Source organism: Typopeltis vanoorti, chromosome 9 (genome assembly GCF_054136105.1).
Source record: "Typopeltis vanoorti isolate ZY-2024b chromosome 9, IOZ_Tvanoo_1.0, whole genome shotgun sequence".
NCBI lineage: Eukaryota > Metazoa > Arthropoda > Arachnida > Uropygi > Thelyphonidae > Typopeltis > Typopeltis vanoorti.
The window spans coordinates 8,458,527-8,484,636 of NC_143557.1; the positions used below are offsets into that span (position 1 = coordinate 8,458,527).

The window sequence follows — 26,110 nt, forward strand, 5'->3', positions numbered from 1 at the left end:
TTGTGTTCCTTCTACTGCATGTTGGCTAAGACATTTGTCCCTGAAAAATTCCAGAAATTGCATTCCCTTACTACTACATTCAATTTCCTGTTCCCATTTATACTGTAATTCTTCCATAACAATCATAATTTTTGGCACTCACCAAGCTCAATTGCCTAAACATCTCCAATTCTTCACCATCCATGCTCCCTGGCTTATAGCAACACCCCACTAAATATCCTGTCCATCTCTGACACCATGTGCTTTCAAAATCATTAGTGACATTGCCCTCCAAATCATTCACTCTGAGAGGACATAACTAATCACTTATCATAAGCAGTATGCCACTACTGCATTTATCCTTCTTATCCTCCTGAAAAAGTGCTACACCCTGCTACTTCTATTCCTGTCAGTATATCATCTTCCATCAACCATGTCTCAGTGATCCCAATAATCTTTGGACATTCTGAGGCTATCAGCACAGTTCATTTCCTTTATCCTTGAACTCCTAGCATTGTTATAAAGAAACAGCAAGGGACTGTCACTGTTTCTATACCTATCATTATCTCCTTCAGACTTCACTGGATTAGTAAATGTGATATATTCACCCTTCTCACAAGTGACTATTCACACAAGAGGCCACCCCTGTTACCATTCACCCTGATTATTCTAGTTTCGCTGCATCGACACACTGACTTGTTCAGAGAACAACATGTTTTCCATATGCCTACATCGTTCAATTGCAAGCCATCTGTCGCATACAGTTCCTTTCTTTCCTCAAATGCACTCCATGGGTCCACAAGCCTCTCTTTCGACACATTCTGGCTATCGTACTATTCATTATAGACACTCCTCTGCAGTTCTGCATTATTATACTTGGGCAACACATACACACTATCTTCTTCTCTGTGTTTGTCCATACAACTCAAGCATGAATCCCATATCTCTCACCACTCAATTCATACTGTCTCTCGACTTGTTCATGTACACCATCACAATCCTCTCATCCACTATTTCACCTCACTTAATTGTCAGTCATAGTCACAATATCTATTGTTCTTCCAGGCAGACACTCCTTTGGCATTCTATCTTGCATGCCACGGATCATTTAGTCTCCATATATCACACCTCTTACCACTCTGTTTCTCCCTTGCTTACCTGCATCCCCCACTCTCTGTGACACTTTCTCTCCTTGTTTTCCCACTTTCCTGTGATCCTGTCATCTCCATACCTGGTTCCTGCACTGTCTTGCCTCTCTCATTCCCTTTGTTTCAATGGTTCCCATCTTCTCTCTCTCTCCTATCATTCTAACTCTCTCTCTCTTACTCGGATGCGCTTTGCATCCAGTTTCCATTTGTTTCCAGTCTCCTAATATCTTCTTTCATGCTTGTCAGTTCATTCCTAATACATTCCATTTCTTCTATCAGTGCATCTGTCCCTTTCTGCAAACTACCTACTCTCGTAAAGCATTTCTTCTCCCAATCAACACCATCTTTCACACCTACTACACTTCCTACTTTTATATTCTCATTCACATGCCACTCATTTTACTCTACCTCGATCATGCTACTTGTCACTATTGGTCGGAATTCACCCATTTCTGATGTAATGTTCCCGAGGTTCATTATACTATGTGTGTTGAGGCTTAAGTGCTGTGAAGAATTCATATTGGAGGTTTAATGGAATATTATCATCACTGAGAAAGGATTAAAACTAATTTTAATATTTCCAATATTTCGTCTCCATCATAGGGACATCTTCAGGGATTACAAAAAACTTTTTGCAACAACACACACAAATACAGTATAGTGAGTGAAACTAAAGTCCTATCTAGGTGGTGCACCCTCGATGGGCATTTGCAGGTGACCTAGGATGTAAAGAGGGATCTCTGATGATTAATGTTTCCCAAATTTTGGGAAGTTTAATGCAACCGTATTTGTTTAAATTAGGTTGATTCCTGAGTGCAGATGCGGTTGAGATCTTCCGTGCTGCTGGCATAAGCTTCTTTTCTGCCACTATTGCCATTTTTGTAACATTAACGCCACCTTCACATTAATCAAAATAACAACTGAAGTGAACACTTTTACAACCACGATACCACAGTACAATGATTATAACCAGTCTGGCTATCACACAAAAGAACTATTACACAGATCTACAGGATATAATTAAGAAAGAAAAAAAAAAAACATTTCATAACACCATTCAAATACACAGCTGCTTCTCATCATGATGCTAGTGACAGGAAGGAGATGGAAAGTTCTGATAAATGTCTAGAACAAAAATGATGTTAAAGCAACTGAACTGAAGAGATGTTGGAAAGGGTGAAAAGGTGACTGACTAAGGTAGTTTCTAACTTCTGGCATTTCGAGTATGAAGAAAGATTGAGAAGATGTAATTTGCAGAGTCTGGTGGACAGGAGGAAGAGGAGAGATATGATAGAGACCTACAAGTTAGTAAGGAGTTGTTATAGGATCAGTGCTAGAGATGTTCTACAGGAAATAGTGGAAGATCGAGAGAGAACTAGAGGTCATCCCTAAAAACTGTATAAAGAGGGTGTGAGTAGGGGAGTGAGAAGCGGGTTTTTTTCATACAGAGTTGTAAATGATTGGAATGCCTTGCCTGAGAGTGTGGTGTCTGCAAGGAGTTCGAGTGTGTTTAAGACACAGTATGATGAGATGTGTGTGTAATAAAAGGACCTCCCAGATGAGTCTTTGACTCCATGAGGTCTTGGGGTAATAATAATAATAATAATAATAACAATAATAACAATAATAATAACTACAACCCTTTCTACGTTCTTTAGCTCTCTGTTCAAGTTGTTTGTACCCACCACTACCACATCAGTTGCCATGACGTCTATAGACATCCAGCAAAATATGGATATGATTCTGTAACACCTATTGAATAACGTGGATAAGAAGTGCAATTTGAACTCACTATTTCATCCACCATGGCCAGTAGAGAGATTAATATAATTTTAGTTCAAGATATTTATCAGAACTTTCCAGCCCCCCCCCCCACCTTTCCCCTGATAACAGCGTTCTTCACTTCAAAAAGTCCAGTTTGTTAACCTCATGTATCATTGTTGATAGTGATAACATGTCTTATTCTCCATGTGAATCTTTGCACATCTTTGTATTGACAGGTGCATGTCCTAAAGAAATCCAGCCAGTACGTAATACCACTATTAATAGCTCTACCCATTTTTTCAAATTTTCCTGAACTATTTCCATATGTCTATATTCCTCTTTTCACTCTGCATTTGATATCTCCAACAAGAATAGCTTTTACTTTTTCTTTAAGCTAAGAAAAATTCCTTGCTTCTTTCCAACTAGCATTCCAATGGTCCCATATATAGTAATGTCCAATGTCTTATTGTCCAGTTATCCATTTTGAAATTCATCTGCTTCACTACTTAAAACTGCTTACCTTTCAAGAGGTTTATTTCCATACTGTAGCTACTATTTGCACTCTTTTGTTGTCAGTTATATGATTAATAGTAAGGTCACTGAAAACTGTCTGCAAGATTTGGTAGGCTATACTGAAAAATTAAAAAAATGCTGTAACTCTCATTTGCCTTCATTCACTCCTGTATTCCTCTCTTCATTCTCTACAACATTTGTATCTTCACAACTTTTGTCGAAATCATTCACCACACTGCAATCATGATTTTAATATTAACACTTCTGTCACATTCATTTCACTTATACCTCAGTTTGTCCTTTGTCTCTTTGTAAACATTTCCTGTATTAGATATATCTTAACTAATTGTTATACTCAATCAACCTCTTTTTGTTTGCAGCTGATTAGCTCATGTTTTTGATGTTATCTGACTACAAAATGTTCCATAATCACCAGCCTTGTATCTCCTCTCCCCCTTTCTCTTCCTCCCACAAGTGTGCATGGTTGCAAAATCTGTGGTACAGTTGGCATGTACGAGCAACTGTGGTTAAGCAGAAAATAGCAATCTGTTGATATGTATTTTTGAACAGCTAATGACTTACATTGGAGGAGGGTGAGAAAGGGGGAGGTGCTCCAAAAGACAGTTTTAGATGAATTTGGAAGAATATGGGTATTTTTTATTGCTCTTGAAAATACCTAAATAAGAAGAAATAGGACAGGAACAGAACCCTATGAAAAAAGTTTTAAAAGAGGTATACCGTGAGTAGACATATCGATACAAAATTAATAAATACTATTAAATAATCTTTGTACGTGAGTTTTCCGTTATTAATTTTGTAACCCTATGAAAAAAGTTACTGTGGAAAATCAAAGAAAGGAGTCATCAATTAACCAGATTGTTCCTAAATGGCATAGCACCAGCATTTTTAGAGGATTTGGAATTTCTATAGTGTTAGTAGTTGTACAGGTATGAAATATCTTGGACAGAAGAGGACACTGATTTTTTAGGAGGCTGAGGAGACTATGAATGTGATGTTTTCTGCCATGAAGGCTCAAGGTGCAAGTCAGTCCAAGAAGACAAATGTGATCATCTTTGGAAATCCAGGCAAAAGAGACCGCCGTGAAACTATCATCATGAGAAATAAGACAGAACTAACTTTTGGTAGCACTGAAGTTCACAAGGTTGGCCTTGCCCAGAGAATGGAAAGGAGATCAGAGTTTAAGGTATCAGTCATCATTCCAAACTATTAAAGCCTGGAATATTTGTGCACTATAGTGTTTGGCAAATGAAGAGGAGCAGTGGCATGCACTGTTATTAAGAAACTATGGTTAGGATTTGTGGGAAGTGAATGAAGTTCATTTATGTATAGATGGAAGATCATTTGGCTGAAAGTACAGACCCCTGGGCTACTCCAGCACTGGGGGAAAATGTGAGCAGAGAAGCCATCCATCATGACAGGTAGTGAATAAGTAGAGAGAGAGAGAGAGACAGAGATATGAAACATCAACTGCAATGAGTAGAAAATCTGTTCTTTGCAAATGAAACCTATCTCTTCAAGAACATAATCTCTCCTCACTGATAACTTCTAAAGTTAGTACTTCATTATCACTCTCACCACCTGACAGCAGTGATGATATCTCATTCAGAAGAACATGTAAAGCTACTATCAACATATCTGACACTTTAAAACCTCATGTTGCTTCCATTATACTTTCTAAAGTAGTAGTCATTTATCATTATTATTTTTATGATATGACATCTTCATGGAATCCAAGGATTCGTTGCAGGAGAGAATTCTACTCCACACAACTCATCATCTCTTGAACTTTACACTCTTTGCTTCCATATGTTCCAGTCCATATTTCAATAATTAAAATTCACCATTATGATGATCCTCATTTTTCTTGCTAAATCAATTTATCTGAACATTTCACAATAATTTCCAAGATTATAACATTGTGTTATTAGGTATACAGCAAGTCTCTGCTTCATGTGAAGCCGTGTACCATGACATCTACATTGCTGAATTTTTTTCTTTTGGAATAATGCATTAAAACAATGATTATTATTATTATTTTTATTTTTCAGCTGAAATGAGATCAATTTCAAAGTGCCTATTAATGCCAGGCATGTACTTGGAAGTCAGGTATCAACCCACAGGTTGTCATGCCATAAAGTATTAAAGAAATTTATATTTCTTTAATTTTTTTTTCCAGTATACTTTTTTAATGTAATTATGTATTAGAGACGTTTTTGATTCCAATTATTTGGAGAGAAAGAACAAATCTTCCATTTTTTAAATTTTTTTTTTAGTCTAGTCTCATGCAATATAACAAGATATATTGTGAAAGGGTTGCAGTAACATATAGCACTTTTGGCACAATAGATGGTGCTCAGAATACAAAGAGATGCATATCGTGGTCAACTGAGGAAAAAAGTGCCATAAAAGTGATTAAGCTAAGCACCAGTGGTGGCTCATACATAAGCACTGTGACACTGCAGCACCCCCAAGGAAAAAATGAAAAAATTAAATTTTGTCTGTGTTTATAAATAATAACAATGCTTACAACATTATATAAATGCAATACAACATGTTAAAGGTTACAGCTTATGTTTTGACATTGATAGAATAGTTAATAATTGAACTGTTAGATTAACACTTTAGATTACGAAACAAATGCACTGCGATCTAATGCCGATATTCGTTTGCTCTTGTCATTGCATGTTACGTCATTCCAACACTGCCGTTTGGGGCAGTGTATCATATGCTTAGGCACATTATTTCTGTGAGATATGAAACATTTATTATTGGTGCGTGTTCGTAGTGAACTATTTTTTGTAAATCTTATTTTATTTTGTTAAAATAACATATAATTATTTATTTATTATAGATACAAGGCTGAATTATGATGAGTGTCTCTGTTGAAAATATGAAAAGAATTATATACACTGCGATCTAACACCGATATTCATTTGCGCTTGTCATTGATAGGAAACTTTTATTACTGATGTTCGTTAGTGGTGAGGATGAAATATTTTTAATAAAGCATTTTTTTTAATATGTAAATTTATTTATTAAAAAATTCGTTACTGATTAGGAAAAAAATGTTTTTTTTTTTTTTTTTTTTTTTTTTTTTTTTAAATATATGCAGCATCCCCACTTAAAATGTTTACAAGCCACCACTGCTAAGCACCTGGTTTCACTAAAGGAGGAAATTTTTTGAAACGTTTTGAAAACAAATGCTTAAATGGTTTTCAATTAGACATGAAGAAAAGATGCAGATATGTCAGCAGAAATTGCTGTTAGAACTGAATGAAATATTCTGTTCTACGGTCGTGTTTTGTTTTAGAGTAGGGTGCTATAGAAAAGATTTCTTTCATTTAAATTTTCTGCTATAATTATAAATTTTTTTTTTCAATCAAAATGAAACAGATGGTTCTATTTATGTGTTAGTCATATTTCATTCCGTGAGTAGTTTTCCGAAATAAATAAATAAATTTATGTTTTTTTTTTTTTTAATCAACACAATTTACAGCTGTGTTTATTAGAACATACAATTTTTCTTGAAAAAAGAAAACGTCACAACAGCATTAATTATATATTCTTTATTAGAACACTTCTATATTTATTTATTATAACAGAAACATTTAGATAATTTTAAATTTAAAAAAAAAAGTTCCTACAGTTTGCTGAATATGAAATTATTATTATTATTAGGGGTATCTCCATGGAGTCAGTAAACTCATTGTGGAAGACCCAAACTATCAAAACAATATCTATCATTCTTCTTGAATTCGTTTACAGACGAAGAACTCACAACTGAGTCAGGCAATGCATTCCACTCATTCACCACCCTCCAGGGAAAAAACCTCATTCTCACATCCTTGTTAACCACATTTTCCTTAATTTCCAGGGATGACCTCTTGTTCTTCCATCACTATCACACAGCTGAAATATTTCCCTTGCATCAATCTTATAAAAACCTTTAAGTAATTTAAATGTTTCTATCATATCTCCTCTTCTCCACCTATCAACCAACCTCTGTAATTCACAAGCTCTCAATCTATCAATGTGGGAGCATTTTTTACACCACTCACCAACTTAGTCACTCTCCTCTGAATCCTCTCCACAACCTCCTCACCTCCAAGGAATCCAGGTGACCAGACCTGAGCACAGTAATCCAAATGTGGAAGTATCAACACTCTATAAAGGGGAATAATAACCTCTTTATCTCCGGATGTTAGTGTGTCCTCAGTAACCAAGTAATACTATGTGCAATCTTGGGCACCTTAGCAATGTGTCCCCTGAACTTCATCTTTCATCTCCCTATCCATCAACACCCCCAATTCCTTAGCCTCATCAATCTCTTGGAGTACCGTTCCATCAATGTAGTACACAGCTGGTAATCTTTTAATCCGAAAATGCATAACTTTACACTTTTCCACATTGAACTGACATCCATTATCTTTTGCCCCTTTTGCCAGCTTATTTAAATCATCCTGCAAACTCTCAACATAAGCTTGATTTTTTATTGCACTACCCAACTTTGCATCATCAGCAAACAACTGAATATCTCCCTTTAAGCCATTTCCTATATCATTTATGTATAAATTAAACAACAATGGCACAAGCACAGAGCCCCGAGGCACACCACTGGTCACCTGCCTCATCCTGCAGGACTCTGCTCCTCTATACACCACCTTCTAGTGTCTCTCCCTGAGAAATTCTCCTATCCATATTACCAGTTTAGTATCGATCTGCTCCAATTTTCGCAACAGTATTCCATGGGGTTTCCTGTCAAAAGCCTTAGCAAAATCCAGAAGTACCACTGTGTAGCCATTTCTGAAATGGTGATTGGTCTGTAATTAACTACCGCAGTTTTAGAGCCACCTTTATGCAAAGGAACTACTTTGCCTTCCTTCCACTCCCTAGGGACCACACCAGAGTTCAAACTTAAGTTAAAGAACCAAGTAAGAGGTGTTGACAATTCTTTTACACATTCATGCAACACCCAAGATGATATTCCATCTATGATATTCCATCTAAACCTACAGCAGTGCTTGCATTTAAATTTTGCAATATACTAAGTACCTCGGATTTCTTAACTTTAATTCTCACATTAGTTATTGCTACAGGAACAGAGATATCCTCACTTGGGTGATAGACTTTTGAAAAGTGATCACTCAGTAACTCTACTATTACATCTGAATTTGTCACCTCAATACCATCAGCACCCACTAAAGTTATCCTTCCAAAGTCATTCTTCCTTTTACTTGACACATAGTGGAAGAACTCTTTGGGCTTACACTTGATCTCTTTGGCTAAGGTTTTCTCATAATCTGATTTAGCTTTTCTTACTATGCTAGTGACCTTCCTAGCTTGAGCCTTGTACTGCTCATGGGTGTACTGATCCCCTTTCCCCTTGTAAATTCTCCATAACATTTTCTTTTTTTTGCAGATCAAGCCTGAGACTACTACTCATCCATCTAACGCCTACCTTGTTTTCTTCCTGACCATGGGAATACATTCTGATATTGCCTACCTCAGATACCTGCTGATTTTATCCCATGCACTGCTAACATCTTCCCCCTGCAATATGTTCTGCCATGGGACGGCTGCAAGCTCACTCCAAAGCTTGTTATAATTGCCTAACTTGTAGTTCCATATATATCCCTTCTTAAGAGAGAAATCCACAAATTTTGCAGCCTCCCAAGTCAATACCACATGATCGCTCTCACCAATTGGAGGTAATGAGGACACCTTACTTATGCATGTATTTTCTGAACCAGTGACCAGGTCCAACACTCACACCATGTGTCCCTTCAGTTATGTGCTGTTTCAAGTAATTATCTCGTAGATGTATGAATTCCATTTCCTTTTTGTCACGTGATATCACCATAATTAAAATCCCCCATAATAATCACTAGCCCTGCACTCATTGCACTAATTTGCTGATGCATGAATTCATTATCACCCCCTGCACCCCCTGGCTTATAGCAGCAACCAACTGTATATTTGGTTACGTTGGTCACTATTTTACACCAGACCGCCTCAAATGAACTATCATTCACATGTCTGTCATCTTGATATACTACTTTCTTTGGCTGCAACTCATCAGCTATCATCAACAGTACTCCCTGCCCCTGTTCTATCTTCTTCATCCTCCCTGAAAATACTGTACCCATCACATTCAATTCCAGTGACCACATCTGCTGACAGCCAAGTTTCACTAATGCCTACAACTTTTGGTGAGATTGTTCTTGTACCAGCTTTAGAACTGATATACATGCCACTAATTTCAGTAGCCATACCGATTTTTATTCCCTCTATTCTGCAATTTATTCCACAAATAAGGATCAACAAATATACACTCACTGCTTAAGTTTCTCCCTCTTACACTCAACCTTTTCGATTTTAGTTTCCCTGCCCAATTACTTCAACTTGTTCAGAAAACAGTAACTTCTTCAATCACTTATGACCTTCCATGTTCAGATGCAACCCATCTCTTGCATACAGCTGTCTTTTGCCTTCAAACACACTCCAGACATAAACAAATTTGAGACCTCTTTTTTTGCACATTTTTGCAATCATATCATTCATTATCATCGCTCGTCTACTTAACTCATAATTGTCAAAACAATACTAAACATAATTGTCAAAATTCATTTACCAAATCCTTATTTCAATCTCAATTAATTACTTAAGTGGACACACCCACTGTACCATTCTATTCATTTCAACCTGAACCAATTAGCATCAGAGCTATCATATATACTACTCTCTCTCTTAGCAGTTTCACAATTTTTCTGTGATCATCAACATACCAGAAATTTTATATCTCACATGTATATCAGCTTCAGTTAACCAAGCTTGATTAGCTAACTAAGCTAACGAGCTTCATGTATTATGCCAGCAATTATTAAGTATCCTGATAACTCAATCAGCATCACAAATTCAACTCTCTTATTTCTGATACTCTTTGCATTAGTATACAAATATTACTGTCCATATAAAATCCCATAATTCCAGGCTCACATCATTATCCTCTCGATTGCCACTGCAGTCCACTACCTTACCAACTTGCAATCCCATCACTATATTTCCTTACTTCTCCAGAAACGATGGATTACACTTATTGTAGGCCATACCAAACTATACTATCTCTCTTCACTCTATACCATATTCTCTTCTCTCTCTCTCTCGTTCCACTTTGGCTTCTCTAGCTTCCATATTTCTGACTCATCAAAATTCCTTCACTCATTTGCATTCTGTCACTTTTGATTTGCTATAGTTACTCTATGACTCTTGTATGTATTACACTTCCACCTGTCATTCCACATCTCTCTTTCTGATTCTTATCAGCATTTATTTTATACTGCTTTTTCTCTTTCTCACTGAACAGCAGTTGTCAAATGTTAAAGATAAATGACACTAACTTCATTTAAATTCAACTCATCTCTTTTATTATTATTACATGATATCTCAAAGGAGTCCAAAGACTCATCGAGGGAGGGCACCTACTCTACAATTCTCCATCTCCAACTACAACAAGCCGCAACTACCATCATCTACACCAGTGATGGCGAACCTATGACACCCATGTCAGTACTGACACACTTGAGGGTTTCAGGTGACACACCTTGGATGTTGAAAAATATTGGTATTCTGATGAAAAAACTAATTTCAATAATTTCAGTTTATTAAATTAATTGTATAATATGAATTAATAGATTGTATATCAATGTCCTATTAACCTCCCAACCGGCCGGTGTGGATGAAATATTCTACACTCCCTAGCTTTTTTCATGGATCAAAACTTCTTCGGCATTCTACCTTTTATCATGCCATTACCTTCCTCCGCCGTTAATCTCGTTACGGCTATTCTATAGCATTAGTGGATTACTGTTGCTGAGTGACCTTTGTGTCCCCTCCCCCTGTCTTTACGTCTATTGTGTTGCTTAGAATTTCATTTACTGTCCTGAGTTATTTGACCTTTCTTGCCTCTAAAATGATTTATTGTGTCTCTTCCCAAAAATTGAAACCAATTTCACATATGTGAAAAAAAAATCAATCCTGAAATGCCCACTGATCAGCTTTTGCAATGAATCTATTTAGTGATAGTGAATTTGGTCTATTTTATTCTACAAATCAGTGCACCGGAAGAGATGCACTGATTGTTCTTTCACTTTACGTATAATAATTGAATAATTTTTTTTCGAATTTTCAAATGTTTGCTTTGAAAATATTATGTCAAATATTTATATTTTTAAATAATATTTATTGAAATAAATATGTCCTTTTTCTTTTGTTTCTAGCGAAATAGCATTATATGGATCATCACATTTCAGATTTAGAAACGATTTTTTGTTATTCATAATGACAAAATAAAAAAAATTTTAAAATGCTAAATTGCCTTACTCGGTTTCCGATTGTGTCTTTTTGGTATCAAAAATTTATATCCAATGATATTTTAGCAGTGATTCTTCGCCTTCGTCATTTATTTATTTATTTGTATTATGCATATTACGATAATATCTAGTGCACATCCTCGTAGATATGTTGAAAATATAATGTGAAAAATATCATATACGGAATGATTCAAAATCCTTTTTCATTTTGAAGATTTTCTAATGCTTTCCCCCCCCCCCTTATCCTCTCCTAGAACTCACAGGTTTGAAAGCTTTTCTAGACAGCATTCTAAATCAATTACTTCATTTTACCATTTTGACAAAAGATATACGGCAATCAGATTGTATTGTGAAACTTCTAATTCTGTTCTATTTAGTTGCAATCTAAAACCAGCTGTTCTACTGCCCGCTAAAATTATGTGAAATTTTAGAAATAATATGCTATATTTTCACCATGCAAAATTGTTTATATGCATACCACACAAAAGAAAGTTCAGTAGTATTATTTGTGTTTGTTTTTCTTTTAAAAAAATCTAAATATTACTTCTGCTGCTGCTGGAAGCTATTTCTGAAATAATCTACGTCTTCTAAATACTTGGTAATATCCTCTTAGCTGGAGGAAAAGTTGAAGGCTTTTTACTCTCAGTGCTATTGAGAAGAAAAGGGAGAACACTAAAGTGCCCCAGGCTGTAGTGCAGAATATGTCAAGAATGTCTTGTTTCCTTTTCGATTGTTGATTACCTATATTCTAACAGAAATACTGATATTTCGTTTACATGCTTATACATTATTTATGCCAAAATAATTGCTTAATTTATAATGATCAGTTTCACTTTTATTATCAAAAATTAGAAATTAAATCATACAATTATCTTGAAAAAGAGGATTTGAATTATTTTCAAAGAAAAGGTGCATATGCATTTCATAATCTTCTTTTTTTTTGCGGGGGGGATATAGACCTAAGCAATCTGCGGATATTTCAGATAATTTATTTCATAAATCGTTCGCAAGACAGCTGTTATAAACGTAAATCACTTGGGGAACAGACCCATTCATTTTAGTGTAAAATAGTAGCAAAGGTTCAGTTACTTTAGATATCTAATCTAGAAGAAAATGTTATGTCTGCTGAGATTAGAATCCTACGTGAATAATTTTTCTGACATGATTTCTCTATTCGTTATAATGTAACCAATTTCCAGATTTTTTTCCCTCCTGCAGACTTCATGTTATATGCAGTGATTTCTTCTTTGAACTATAAGAAAAAAAATCAGATAACAGGAGAAAAATATGTAGTATTTTCTTTTCCACTGGCTGAATTTACAATGTTCTTTCTTTGTGTTTTGAAGAGAAACTGCAAATGACTTTTTACTTACTATTTTTGCCATTATAACATCTCATATAATTATAAGAGTGACATTTTACCGTTTTTCTCCCACACGAGAAAAGGTGGTAAAAATATTGTTGATTTTGCCAAACTTCATTGTAGCAGAAATTTTTATTACAAAACTTTGTAATATATATATATATATATATATATATCTCCGAAACAAGAAATTTGGAACCCATATCACATCAACGTTGAGTGTTGGCAAGGTGAAAATGTTCCCGTTATTATTTATATATTTCATTTATTAACTAGGGAGGCTATGCCCAACCCCCCCGTGTTCCGGTATGGTAGACCAGTTCTCCTTCAATTGTGATAACTCGAAAGGGGGTTAAGCCCCTGAATTCTGATGACTCGAATTTTGAAGACTCGACACTCAGGGTAGCCCCTGAGTTTCAAAACGTTTCGATAAACATGACATAAAAAAGCTTATCATTTTATATATATATAGGGTAGATTTTATTTCATTATTTTTTATTGTTTTGATGAAATACTTTACCTGGAATACTCCTTCCAGTTTCTCTGTGTCATAAAAAGAACTTAAAAATTAGCCTTCAAGATGAAAAAGAAACAGTGCATTCGGGTATCCCTCTATCAATATTTGTAGTCCTGAAAAGGACTGTTTTGATGGCCTTGAAAACAAACATTTTTTATTTCATACTGTTCAGAATTTAAAATTCTTGAACAGCATGGAACACCTTGAAGCAAGGGTAAACACACAAAGCAGTTTTACACTCAGGGCACCAGATTTTTCTTTCCTTTCTGATATTTTTTTATTACATACATAATATTTGCGTGGAGGTTTTTTTTTTATTAGCCGTTGGTGGTAGCTTTTCAGGATAATGGTTGGAGTTAGCAGCGTTCAACCTCAGATGTCTGGCAGGATTTCCTGTTTTTCTGCTTGCTGAAGAAGGTGCATGTGCATGCAGCAATGCTTTCGCAATTTCTATTCCGTATTCTAGATATGTTATGGTAGACAAACATTTTTTCTTGTACAGGAGGAAACTGTTCCAAATAACAAAATCCAAACACTTCAAAATTCAAATAACATGTCCAAACACTTTTTTGTAATATTTTTTATGCTGTTTCCTCATTACAGAGTAGAATGATAGCTGCTGATCGCACCTGTCGATTCAACCCATAGTGTCGTTGTATGCACACACAGCAATGGGTTTTTCTTTCTTCAAACCATGCTTCTCCACGGATTCCGCTGATGGATTGTGCAGGGAAGATAGCAGAAAAACATCTTTTTTGTCTTTCCAACGTAGTGCAAAGACTTTCCCTCGCTGATAAGTTCGGATTTCCCCCTTCGATAGCTTTCCTGAAGACAGATCTGGAGGCATATCTCGCCTTTTTGCATTTACAGTACCATAACTATCTGTAAGATGCTGTAAAAGCAAATCAGCGAGTTCAGGACACATATATAGTAATTATCCATTATAATGCAGTAACCTTTCCCCAGTAAAGGGTCTAGTAACTGCATTATTGCACGCATCGACAAGGGGAGATCCGAATATTTATCGTGCTCGATTACAGTTTGCTTTCCCGTATAAGGTTTGAAATCCCAAAGATATCCACTTTCCGATTCGCAAAGAATAAAAAATTTTACTCCATACTTCGCTTTCTTTTTGGGAATATACTGCTTACATTTCAGTCCACCTTTGAATGGCATAAGGCTTTCATCGATACTCAAGTCTCTCTCAGGAATGTAGAGTGATCTACATTTTTGATGGATTTTCATCAGAAAATCATAAATTTTGTTGAGGACAGGGCAAGGATGTGTTGCCTGATCGTATTCCTCATTATTCTGAAAATGCAAATACTTCATGATGAGACTGAATTGTTTTTCAGTCATAACATCACGAAACATTGGCGTGTTCAGAATCCAGTCTGTAGACCAATACATTTCGAGAGCGGGCTTTCGAAACGTATTTCAAAACCTCCGGTTTTTCACTTTCTTTATTCTGATATTGCATTTGAAGGATGACAGTGATTTTAAATATTAATTTCACCTATATCCGAATATCACATAATTTCCTGATTTATAATAATTAGGAAATATGTATATTGTCTGATTTATAATTTGCTAATTTATAATAATCACCACATAGTTTCAGTATCGAAAAATTAAAGTTATGTGGAACAATTACTAGAGAAAAATAACGAATTAAATAAAAACTGTACCTATGTTTCATAACAGTTTTCGGGTGTGTGATAGTAATGCAACGGGGGGGGGTTAAACTATCAGAGGCGAAATAAAGTTCAATTCTATTGTAAAAATATGGAAATGAAATTTCACATTTGATATACATATTTTGACTGATAAAAATAAGCAAATGTATCGCTTACTTTAAAAATTGGAGAATAAAATATATCAATTATGCAGAAAATATAAATTTAAATCATAACTCTTAATTTCATTTTGTAATGACCAATTATACAAGGGAACCAAGAAAGTGAAAGTACAGATTACTATACAACATGAAGAAAAAATTTAGTAATATGATTAAAGAATTTCATGTTATTCTCTATAAAGCAAAGTTGCTCAAGCGTGTCCTAAAGGAAATCTGTTAAGTATTATTCGATTTCGATGGTTTTGTACAAAAATAAAATTAATATAACCTGGAACGTCGGCAGCCGGTTTTCTTTTCTTTTTTTAAAAGAATATTCCAAATAATTATCGTGAATTAATTTCTTCGAGAACAAAGAAAAATCTTTTGTCTAGTAGCGATTAGAAAAAAATTAGTGCAAAAAAATAAAAAATTAAATTGGTTAAGTGAAGAAATTATGCAAGACCTTTATTTTGTCCAGAAATTAAAATTGCATTGTACAATAAAAAGAGAAAACAAAAATATAAATAATTTCTCTATTTTTAGTCTATCCTATATAACTAAAATCCAGTTCACCAGCATGGAACAAGAAAGTCCGTTTTCTTGTTATAGGCAACTGAGAGGCAGCTAAGAACGGGAGATAATCCGATTAACCTTTCTCTTCAGCGTGAGGGTTTATCACACCTTCTAATGGACATGACAGTCAAATTGCACTTCTTATCCAGGTTCTTTAAACAGGTGGGCTGAATCTTATCCAGATTTAGTTGGACGTCTATAGACGTCCTAGCCGGTAGGAAGGTTAAATAAATAGCTTAATATGATATGTATAAGTCACCATCTATGATTAAGTAGTTAAATTTATAATGCATGTATGCAAGTGGCACATCAACAACATCAATATTTAAAAAAAAAAAGATGTTTGACACACCTGGGTAAAACGGTTCACCATCACTGATCTACACCAGTGCCATCTGCTGCTCCACCGCCACTAGTATTTTCACAGACAATCACAAACATCCTTGCCCATGGCGGGATTTGAACCCGCAGCCTTTTGGCTGGAGAATGGATATGCTAACCATTCAGCCAACCAGACCGGCCTTATTATTATTTCATGACACCTCCAAGGAGTTTTAAAGACTCATCGAGGGAGAGCAGCTACTCTACAACTCTCCATCTCCACCACTCGATCCACCAACTACAGTGTAACTACCACTGCCATCAATATCTACACCAATGGCATCTACTGACCACCACCACCACTAGTATTTTTTGGCTGTAAATTGCATGTTCTGAAGGCCGATTTGTCTGTATGCAGGATGAAAATCCTGAGTTTCCAGGAGAAAAACTCCTGCTACTTCCGTATGAGATTGGTTAACTTGCCTTCAATTGAAAAAATCCATATAAAGGTTCTTCTCATTACATCATTTAAACTTCCCTTCATATTCACTGTGCATTCATAAAATGTACATCTTTTGACTCACATACTCATCCAGTATACTATTGATCACTTCTGCTTTCCTTCTGAAATTACTACTGTTTTATTTGGCTCTATTTGTTCTACCTTTACAATAACAATGTAAAATTCCTTTCAACATCCTTTTTTCCCTGTCTGGGTATCTGTGTTTGCCCACAACCACCTGTCTTAACCACCTGTTAAAAATCAGAAACTTCAGTAATGGTGTTTTTATTTCTTCTTTTCTGTTTAAATCTTCATTTTATACCCTGCAGTAGCAGGTATTATGATATGTAGAAAGTATTTTATTTTGTCACCCCCCCCATCTCAAACATCATTTTTGAATAGTACATAAATCAAATACACATTAAATAGAATTGAACCACATATAACTCCATTACTTCATACAAATCAGGCTGGATTCCTCAAAAAACGTAGTACTCTAGAACTCATTCACTGCATCAGAAGACTAATAGAAGGTTCAAAGGACAAGAATCTACCATTGCTTTTGAACTTTATTGACTTTACTGAAGCATTTGATTTTGTTGACAGGGAACAACTATGGGAAATGCTCAAACTTTATGGCATTCCACCTAAACTTATCAGGGTGCCCTACCAGGGATATCAAGTACAGTACTAGTTAACGGAGACAAAACAGACAGTTTTCCCATCACCACAGGAGTCCTACAGGGAGATACTCTGGTCCCATATCTCTTCATCATAGTGATTGACCATATTTTTAAATTAATACAAATTAAATCTGGAAACCTTATCAAAAACCCACATATACAGATGCACCTTGAAGACCTGAGCTTTGCAGATGATATAGTCCTCATGACTCCAACATTACAGATGCCCAAAACCACTTCAACAGCCTTAGGAGAACTGCAGAAATATTTGGACTAAAAATAAACTTCCAAAAACCAGAGATATTAAAACATCAGATAGATGGGCACATCTATATAAATCAAAATTATCACCTTGAAGAAGTAGAGGACTTTGTATACCTTGGATCACACATCTAAGATTCCTTAACAGACATTAAAACAAGAAAACAGAAAGCACTGTAGTTCCACAGAAGACTTTATAAAGTATGGAAGTCGAGCCTCATCTCAAAGGAGACGAAGATTTGTTTTTACAAGTGCAAGTGCACCAGTCAGTCTATCTTTCTGTACGGCTCCCAGAACTGGATCCCAGATCTCAACAAAAGCAGCGAACAATATTATAAATAACTTTGGAACTACTTGTCTAAGAAATATACTGGATTACTCCTGGGAAGACCACATTCCCAACTCTACTATATTAGATGAAACTCAGCAAGATCCTCTAGTCAGCACTGTTCACAGAAACCAAATAAAATGGCTCAGCCACCAACTTAAACATCCACCCTCTGTACCCTTTGATGCTCTGGTCCTCTACACCCCTACAAATGGAAAAAGAAAAAGAGGCAGACCCCAAACTCCATATTGGAAATACATCAACAATATTCTCTCCATTTTCCCCAAACTCTCTGCATCAGAGATCCTTCACTTCTTTCCTGGTTTTCCTTCACTTCATAACAACCTCCAAGTCCTATCTTAGTGTACACAGACTACTCATTTGTTTTGATTGGTTTCCCTATTTATAATTGTAAAATTACAAATAAATTCTGATTTTGATGACATGACGTGACCAATGCAGAACTTAATTTTATAGTATTTCTGATTTTTCTCTTTAACATTACAAATGCAAATATACATATACATATCTTTGTAATCAACATCAATCATAGGCCTGTGTAGCTCAGTGGAAGTGGTGCTTGCTTGGTCGCTCGAAGTTAGACTTAGGTTCAAGTCTAGTCACCTTCTGGAGGAACGTTTTGGCAAGCCTGGCTGGCCAAGTGGTTAGCGTATCTGCTCTCCAGTCAAAAGGTTGCGAGTTCGAATCCTGCTGTGGACATGGATATTGTGATTGTCTTTGGAAATACTAGTGGTGGTGGTCGGCAGTAGATGGCATTGGTGTAGTTGCAGTCAGTTGGTGAATTGAGTGGCTGAGACAGAGTTGTAGAACAGGTGCCCTCCCTCGATAAGTCTTTGGACTCCCTGGAGGTGTCTAATAATAATATACAAGAGGTTATTTAGTTTATAGTATGATTGCAATATGAATAAGCAGAAAGTTGAGGAGAAACAAGAAGCATGTATTAATGCTTGATCTGAAGTCAGTACACAAGAGGGAAAGCCAAAGGCTGTTCTATTAGGGTATCAGCTGAGGAAATGAACTTGGAAGAAAAATATGTTCTGTGACCTTGTATTTGAATTTTAAAGGAACATCAAGTAACCACTCGGGTTTTAAGAGATTTAGGGGAATTTAGGATATTACTCATCCTAATTCTTGTTAATTCTTATTTTTCTTAAACCTGTTGAGATAATGTTCATTGTAATTCATATTTCCATTGTTTTGGTCTTCTAAGTAGTCTTTTAGCACTTGGTTTTAATTTTTTTTTGTTCTTCTAATTAGTCTATCATTTTTTTCATTCTGTTAACATATTTTTACCATTCTTTTTCTGTTTGCATCCATTCATTTACTGGTTGAAAGTACACTTTTTATATATCTTTTTATTTTTTATCTTATTAAATTTGGTATTTCCCACAATTTTCAAGTGTTTTTATTTCTGAACTTACAGTAGATACAGAAGTTAAAACTGGTCTTATTATATTGAAAGATGTTGAAAGTTTATTTTTCACTTGGTTAGACTATAATAAATTTAGTTTAATCCTTTATCCAAGTGTGAGCAAACAAAGTTTGTGCTGAAAGTATCTTCAGGACTGGGGTAAGGTAGTACAACACCAGGCAACTCGTTGCAAAGGTGGAGCAAGCTAACATTACTCCTATCTCAGTATCTCCCATAATGCAAAACACATCTCCTTGCGGATATGTATAATGTTATGCATTAAGGGAAGGGCCACTACCCACTTGGGTAGTGGCCCTTCCCATGTTTTGCATTATGGGAGATACTGAGATAGGAGTGATGTTATCTTGCTCCACCTTTGCAACAAGTTGCCTGGTGTTATACTACCTTACCCCAGTCGTGAAGATACTTTCAGGCACAAACTTTGTTTGCTCACACTTGGATAAAGGATTAAACTAAATTTATTATGGTCTTATTATACTTTTCTTGTGAAAGAAAGGCTTAGGTTTCATTCATTATTCATAACAATGCTTAATGGTATGGGTGTTGTTTATACTATTAAGCATTATTAAGAATATACTTTTCTTGTTTAACAATATTTGAGTTTTTATTTTTCAAAATATTGTTCTGTTTAAATACACATAAATTTTGTTTGGCTTAAGTGTCCCTTTTGTTTCCCTTTTATGTCATCTTCAATTATGTCTAATGAGTTAATCTGCATTTCTAATGATTTAAAATTCATAATTTGTTCAATGATATTTTTCTGTTTATTTCTATCTTATATCAAATTGATTGCCTATTAATCACAAGGGTTTCGGATATTTCTATTTTAGAATTTTTGTAAATTTACTGTAAATGAAATAACCTCTCTTTGTAATTTATCTTCTGCATCTGCTACCATTACTACATATCTATACAGAAGAAATCATATTTGCTATATTATTATTAGTTTCAATAAGGAAATACCATGAGTAGACATATTACTAACTATTATAATAATGGAATTAACTCGTAAATTATTCTTTATTCGTAGAATTTTCACCTGAGTATCACAGGCATCATCAGTACAGGTACAAGGCTAATTAAACAATAACTGTTATATTCATAAAGCGCCACCTAAGTAGATAAGATTAAATTTCCTAAATTTATTTAATTATTATTTTTTTTTAATTTATTTTTAATTATTTTAATTATTTAATTATTCAATTATAATAATTTTTAAAAAATTATTTTATTTTATTTTTTTTTATAATTAAATATATATATGTGTATATAATTATATGTTAGGAAAGATTTGCTGCTTTATAAAGTACTATCTCCCACAAGGGGGAAAGATGTAGACCATCGGATCTGTTTAGGTTAGGGGAGTGAAGTAATGTTTCACATGTTTCTTTGTATAGCCGTTCCATTAGGAACCGACTTTGTGAATGACTTTTATCTTGTTCCACTTAACTCTGTGTGTGGTGTTGATGGCATGTTCTGCAATTCCAGACTGTTCGGGTACAAGGTACTGGATATATGACTGGTGTTCTTCTAACCGGACCTGAGCAGATCTTCCTGTTTGTCCAAAATATAATAACTCACATAAGCAGGGAAATAATTAAAAAAATAAAAATTTTTAAAAAATAATAATAATTAAATAAATTTAACCTTAGCTACTTAGGTGGTGCTTTGTGAATATAACAGTTATTGTTTAATTAGCCTTGTGCCTGTGATACTCAGGTGAAAATTCTATGAATAAAGAATAATTTGCGTGAGTTAATTCCATTTATAATAGTTAGTACTACATTATTATCAATTTTATTCCATTTAAATTATCTTGTAGTTCTGTTATTATTTCATCCATTAAAATATTGAACTATTCTGTAATTCCTTTCATAATTTCACTTCTTTTGGTTCATTATTGCAATTTAACTTAATACATATTTATTATCTCTATAAATACTTTGAAAAGCTTCATTATAAAAGTTTTTCTTTTTCTTTTCTAATTATATGGAGTGGGGAGAAAAGTGAGGAGAAGGTTCTTTGCATGGAGAGTGGTTGGTGAGTGGAATACATTGTCTGAGTGTGCTGTGAATGTAGACACAATGAATTAGTTTAAGGCACGGTTGAATGAGCTTTGTGTGTGCATGTAATATTGTGTACCTCACACAATGAGTCTGACTCCACGGAGGTCAGATTTTAATAATAATATTAATATTTAAAATATCATTTAATTTTGTCAAAAGATTTATGTAAATCTACACAATACATAAAACTAATGTATCATATTCTGCTGATTTTTCTATTTCCTGATTTACTGCGAATATTGTCCATGCAGGAACTTCAAGATCTAAAAGTTGTTCAAGAAATTATAAATTTCTTGAACAAGTTTTGTCCAGATTTTCAAGATAGTGGAAAATAGATTAATCTATCTATTTTTTGGGTTATCTCTTAATTATTTGGATCTCCTTTTTATAAAAATTGCTATTATAACATTTCCTCTGCATTCATCTTATATTTGTTTTTATGAAATGCTTTTTTTTTTTTTCCGAGTTTAATCAACTGAAATATTTCTCTTCCTCCATATTGAAGTATGGGAGCTGGGTTAATATTTATAGAACTGATGTATATAAAGTCTAAGAGCTTTATCTGTTAATAGCCAAAGTAAAAGGACTGACATTTTTAAAACACTGTCCTCTCATAAAAAAATAATAGAAATATGGATATCACATACTTAGTTAGAAGTAAGTGGCTGTTCAATTGGTACCAGTGAGTTGAAAATTACAAGTTTTGAGATCAGCATCTAAAAAGCCCAAATTTTTTTTTAGAGACAAAAAAAAAGAAACTCCAGTGATGAAAGCTAATTTTTCACAGTAACTAGGTTTCGGGTGACACTAGTGCAGCACATGGTAGTAGCAGTGGTTGCACATGACTTACAGATAGGTTTGTAAGGCATGTGCAACCACTTTTATTGTAGTGAATATTCATAATTTTATTAATTTTTTTTTGTAGTATTTTACTTACTTTAGACTGTAAAGTTAAGTTTGTGTTTGTTCGTGAATTTTAATATGCAATATCTTTCAGAAAGCATTTTGCATGGCATGGATGAGCATTAGGAAAATGGCAGCCAAGGCTTCCTTGTTTGCTGAGTTTAGCATGAGGGATTCTGTATGGTGGGAATGGTTTATGGTATAAAATCAAGCAAGGAAGAGAGAGATATAGAGTGAGTGTGTTGGAAATATTTCTTGTGGAAATGCAAGAAATAATACAAACCATGTGAAAGCAAGGGAATGAAGAAAGTAATATTAACGATGTAAGGAAAAATAGTGAAAACATTGCAGAGTATGAAGAAGGAGTGAATGATGGTGCATGAAATATTATTATTATTAACACCCAGAACTCCATGACGTCAAAACCCTAATCATGCGAGGTAGACACTGTCATGCATAAAGCACATTAAACCGTGCTTTAATGATTCAATATATCCATATACAAAACAATGTCAGGCATTGCATTCCACTCAAGAACCACTCTCTATGCTCCTTAGGCCATTGCTCACACCTGCCTTATACAGCTTCCAGAAATGTTTCTTTGTTCTAATCCCCCCCCCTCACCCATTCTATGAAAAATTTCTTCCACATTAACCAGGTAACAACTTTTACAGGTCTTTGCTCCTATTCACAAGGCTTTGTAAACCTCATTCCCTCAATCTGTCTTCATAACCCACTTCCCAAAGACGAGTTACCACCTTAATCAGTCTTCTTTGGATCCTTTCCAATATATTCTCATCAACTTAATAACCAGGGTACAAAATCTGTGCCCAATGATGCAAATGAGGCTTGATCAAGGCATCAACACAATGGAACCAGAACATTTTTATTTCTGCACATTAAGGTTCTCCTCCATAATCTTATGGGATGACTTCACAACTTCTGCAATGTGACCTTTGAACTGCAGATCCTTGTCTGCCACCACTCCAAAGTATCTTGTCCTCAACTTAATCCAAAATTTTCACACCAAGTAAATACTTTGCATCCCATTGCTTCCTAACAAATTTCAAAAGCTTATACTTTGCAATGAAGACATGGCAGTTCTATACTGTTGCCAACTCATGCAATCTATACAAGTCCCCCCCCCCCATAAGACATCGACTTGATTCCTCAATGCTCTCCCCAGTTTTGCATTATCAGCAAACAGTTGTATATCACCAGTTAAAAATCTCAGTTATATAAATCAAGTGAATACTAAATACAGCATTATTCAAACCCAAATGTAGAAACTATGAAAGGTTCGTAAAGAAATTGACCAGAGCTTACAGGAATACACTCGTCGGCATTTACAAGTTGTCCTGGTGCAGACCATATCGAAGACATGAGCGCTTGCCCAAGCATTCCCGTAAGCTCTCTGGTCAATTTCTTTATGAAACTTTCATAGTTTCTACATTCAGCTTTGAAACAATGCTGAATTTAATATCCACTTTCACTTGACTTATATAATTTTACATTGCCAAAATGAAGCTTTTTGGTTCTTTATTTTAGTAAATACTTTACGCACTGATTGTGAGTTCGTTTACAAAAAATACACCTCTCCGACACTTCAAGTTCCTTAGTACAGTTCACTTACAAAAAATACACCTCCGACACTTCAAGTTCCTTAGTACTGAAAGAGAGTTTTTGCTCTCTTAAGGTTTCTGCCTAGTCTCTGAAGAGAACCAACCAGTTCGAAACAGCTGTCAGGACAGTGAAACCTTATCAAAAATGGACAAATAATTCATATATTGGAAATATATGATTTCTGCATCACTTAATCTTGTATATCTTATGGGTTTGGCTCCCACTAATAGTAGCTTGCTTCCAGGGGAGTAGAGAGGTACTGTTTGGTGGCTGGTTTTTGTCTGTTGCTGAGTAGAGCCACTGCTGAGTTTTCTGTCCTGATGTGATTCAGGTCAGGAATGATGAGTTTAGTAATGATCTTTTAGGGTTACTCAGTGAGATTCCAAGTAATTTTGTAGATCAGTCAGTGTTTTTTCAGAGGTGGCCCTGCATTTTATACCTCAATAAAAGTCAAAACTGGTCTGTGTAGTGGCTCTTCCCATAATGCATAGAATTATGCAGTGGATACTAAGGTATTTGATGTGAAGCCTCTATATAGGTTATCGACATACAAGTAGCCTAGTCATGATGATACTCCACATGCACACTTTGTTTGCTTACAATTGGATAAAGGATTAAACAAAGAATATAATCTTTTGACATCTTTAATTTATGATATCCTGAATGTTTTTAGATATAACATCAATTATCAAAATTTTAAGGTTTATATGAAGAAATATGTTTTTACTTTAAAATGTTTTCTTTTTTGTCACCTTTTTCTATATAGTTTCTGCACTTGCATAAAATAATATACTTTGAAAAAAAGCATAATATTTAATTTTGCTATTTGCCAACAAATTACCTTCTTCAAGATCTCTTGTGAAAATATTAAGGAGAGTGCCAATCTGTGTTGAACTGAAGAAAAGCATTGGATAGTAGATCATCTTTTCAAGAACTCGATTATGTAGGTCACTTGAAGCTTTTAATGTAAGCTAAGTACATATAACAAAATAAAGTTAAGTTTTTGAAGTAAAGTTATATTCGCATTCTGTTACAAAAATAACTGAAAAAATAAGTACCACAATATAATGATTTTAACTAAAAGTTATTATTATCTTCATGTAAAGCTTGATAGTGATTTTGAAATGACGGGAAAGGACTAGTGGTCAGTTAGCAAAGTTATTTGAGTACTTAAATAAATTCAACGTTAATAAGGCAACAAGGATTCAATGACATATAATTGTCTGTTTTATGATCTTCTTGATATTTAAAAAGAGCCTTGTAATGGGATAAGTCCAAAGGAGTGCAAAAAAGGTACATTTGTTCCACTTCACAAAGAGGGTGATAAAGACTGAGGCTTAATTCTTATCACCTATATGCTAATTTGTGTATTTAGAGTAGTGGATAAAGTTTTAGAGAGATTGTTGAGGGCTACAGTTCAGAATTGGTTTATTATTATTATTATGATTCAGGCTTCCACTGAGTCACAAGACTGATCGTGGGAGGCCCACCGTAGAAAAAACAAAGTCTATCACACCACTCCTTGAACCCATTGACCATTTGTGCTCTTAACACTCTATCAGGCCATGCCTTCCACGGTTCATCCCACCCTACACAAAGAAACAACTCCTAACCCTTTGTTCCTAACTTCCAGGGATGGCCCCTTGTCCTCACTCCTTCCCCCTGTTCCACCAAACAAAAGAATTCCCCAGTGCCAACCCTGTAACTACCTCTCAATCATAATAGCTCTCCTTCTATCTACCACTCTCTGCAGTCCACATTCCCTCAGCCTACGAGGGAGTGGGGCTGAAAAGTTCTGATAAACATCTAGAACAAAAATGATATTAAAGCCACTGATATAACAACAAGAAAAAATATATCTTAAAACTCTTTAATCCCTATGCTTT

At 34.9% G+C, this 26,110-nt stretch overlaps 1 protein-coding gene across 4 annotated transcripts in view; it reads right to left on the reverse strand.

The window, feature by feature from the left end:
- The window catches only part of LOC150102874 (ATP-binding cassette sub-family C member 5-like), a 1,133,802-nt gene that overhangs the window by 301,190 nt on the left and 806,502 nt on the right, over positions 1-26,110 (reverse strand). For all 4 annotated transcript variants that reach the window (XM_090397917.1, XM_090397915.1, XM_090397916.1 and 1 more), the window contains one exon: positions 25,066-25,195. In XM_090397917.1, the coding sequence (XP_090254043.1) occupies positions 25,066-25,195 (130 nt within the window). The remainder of the gene's footprint in view (positions 1-25,065; positions 25,196-26,110) is intronic.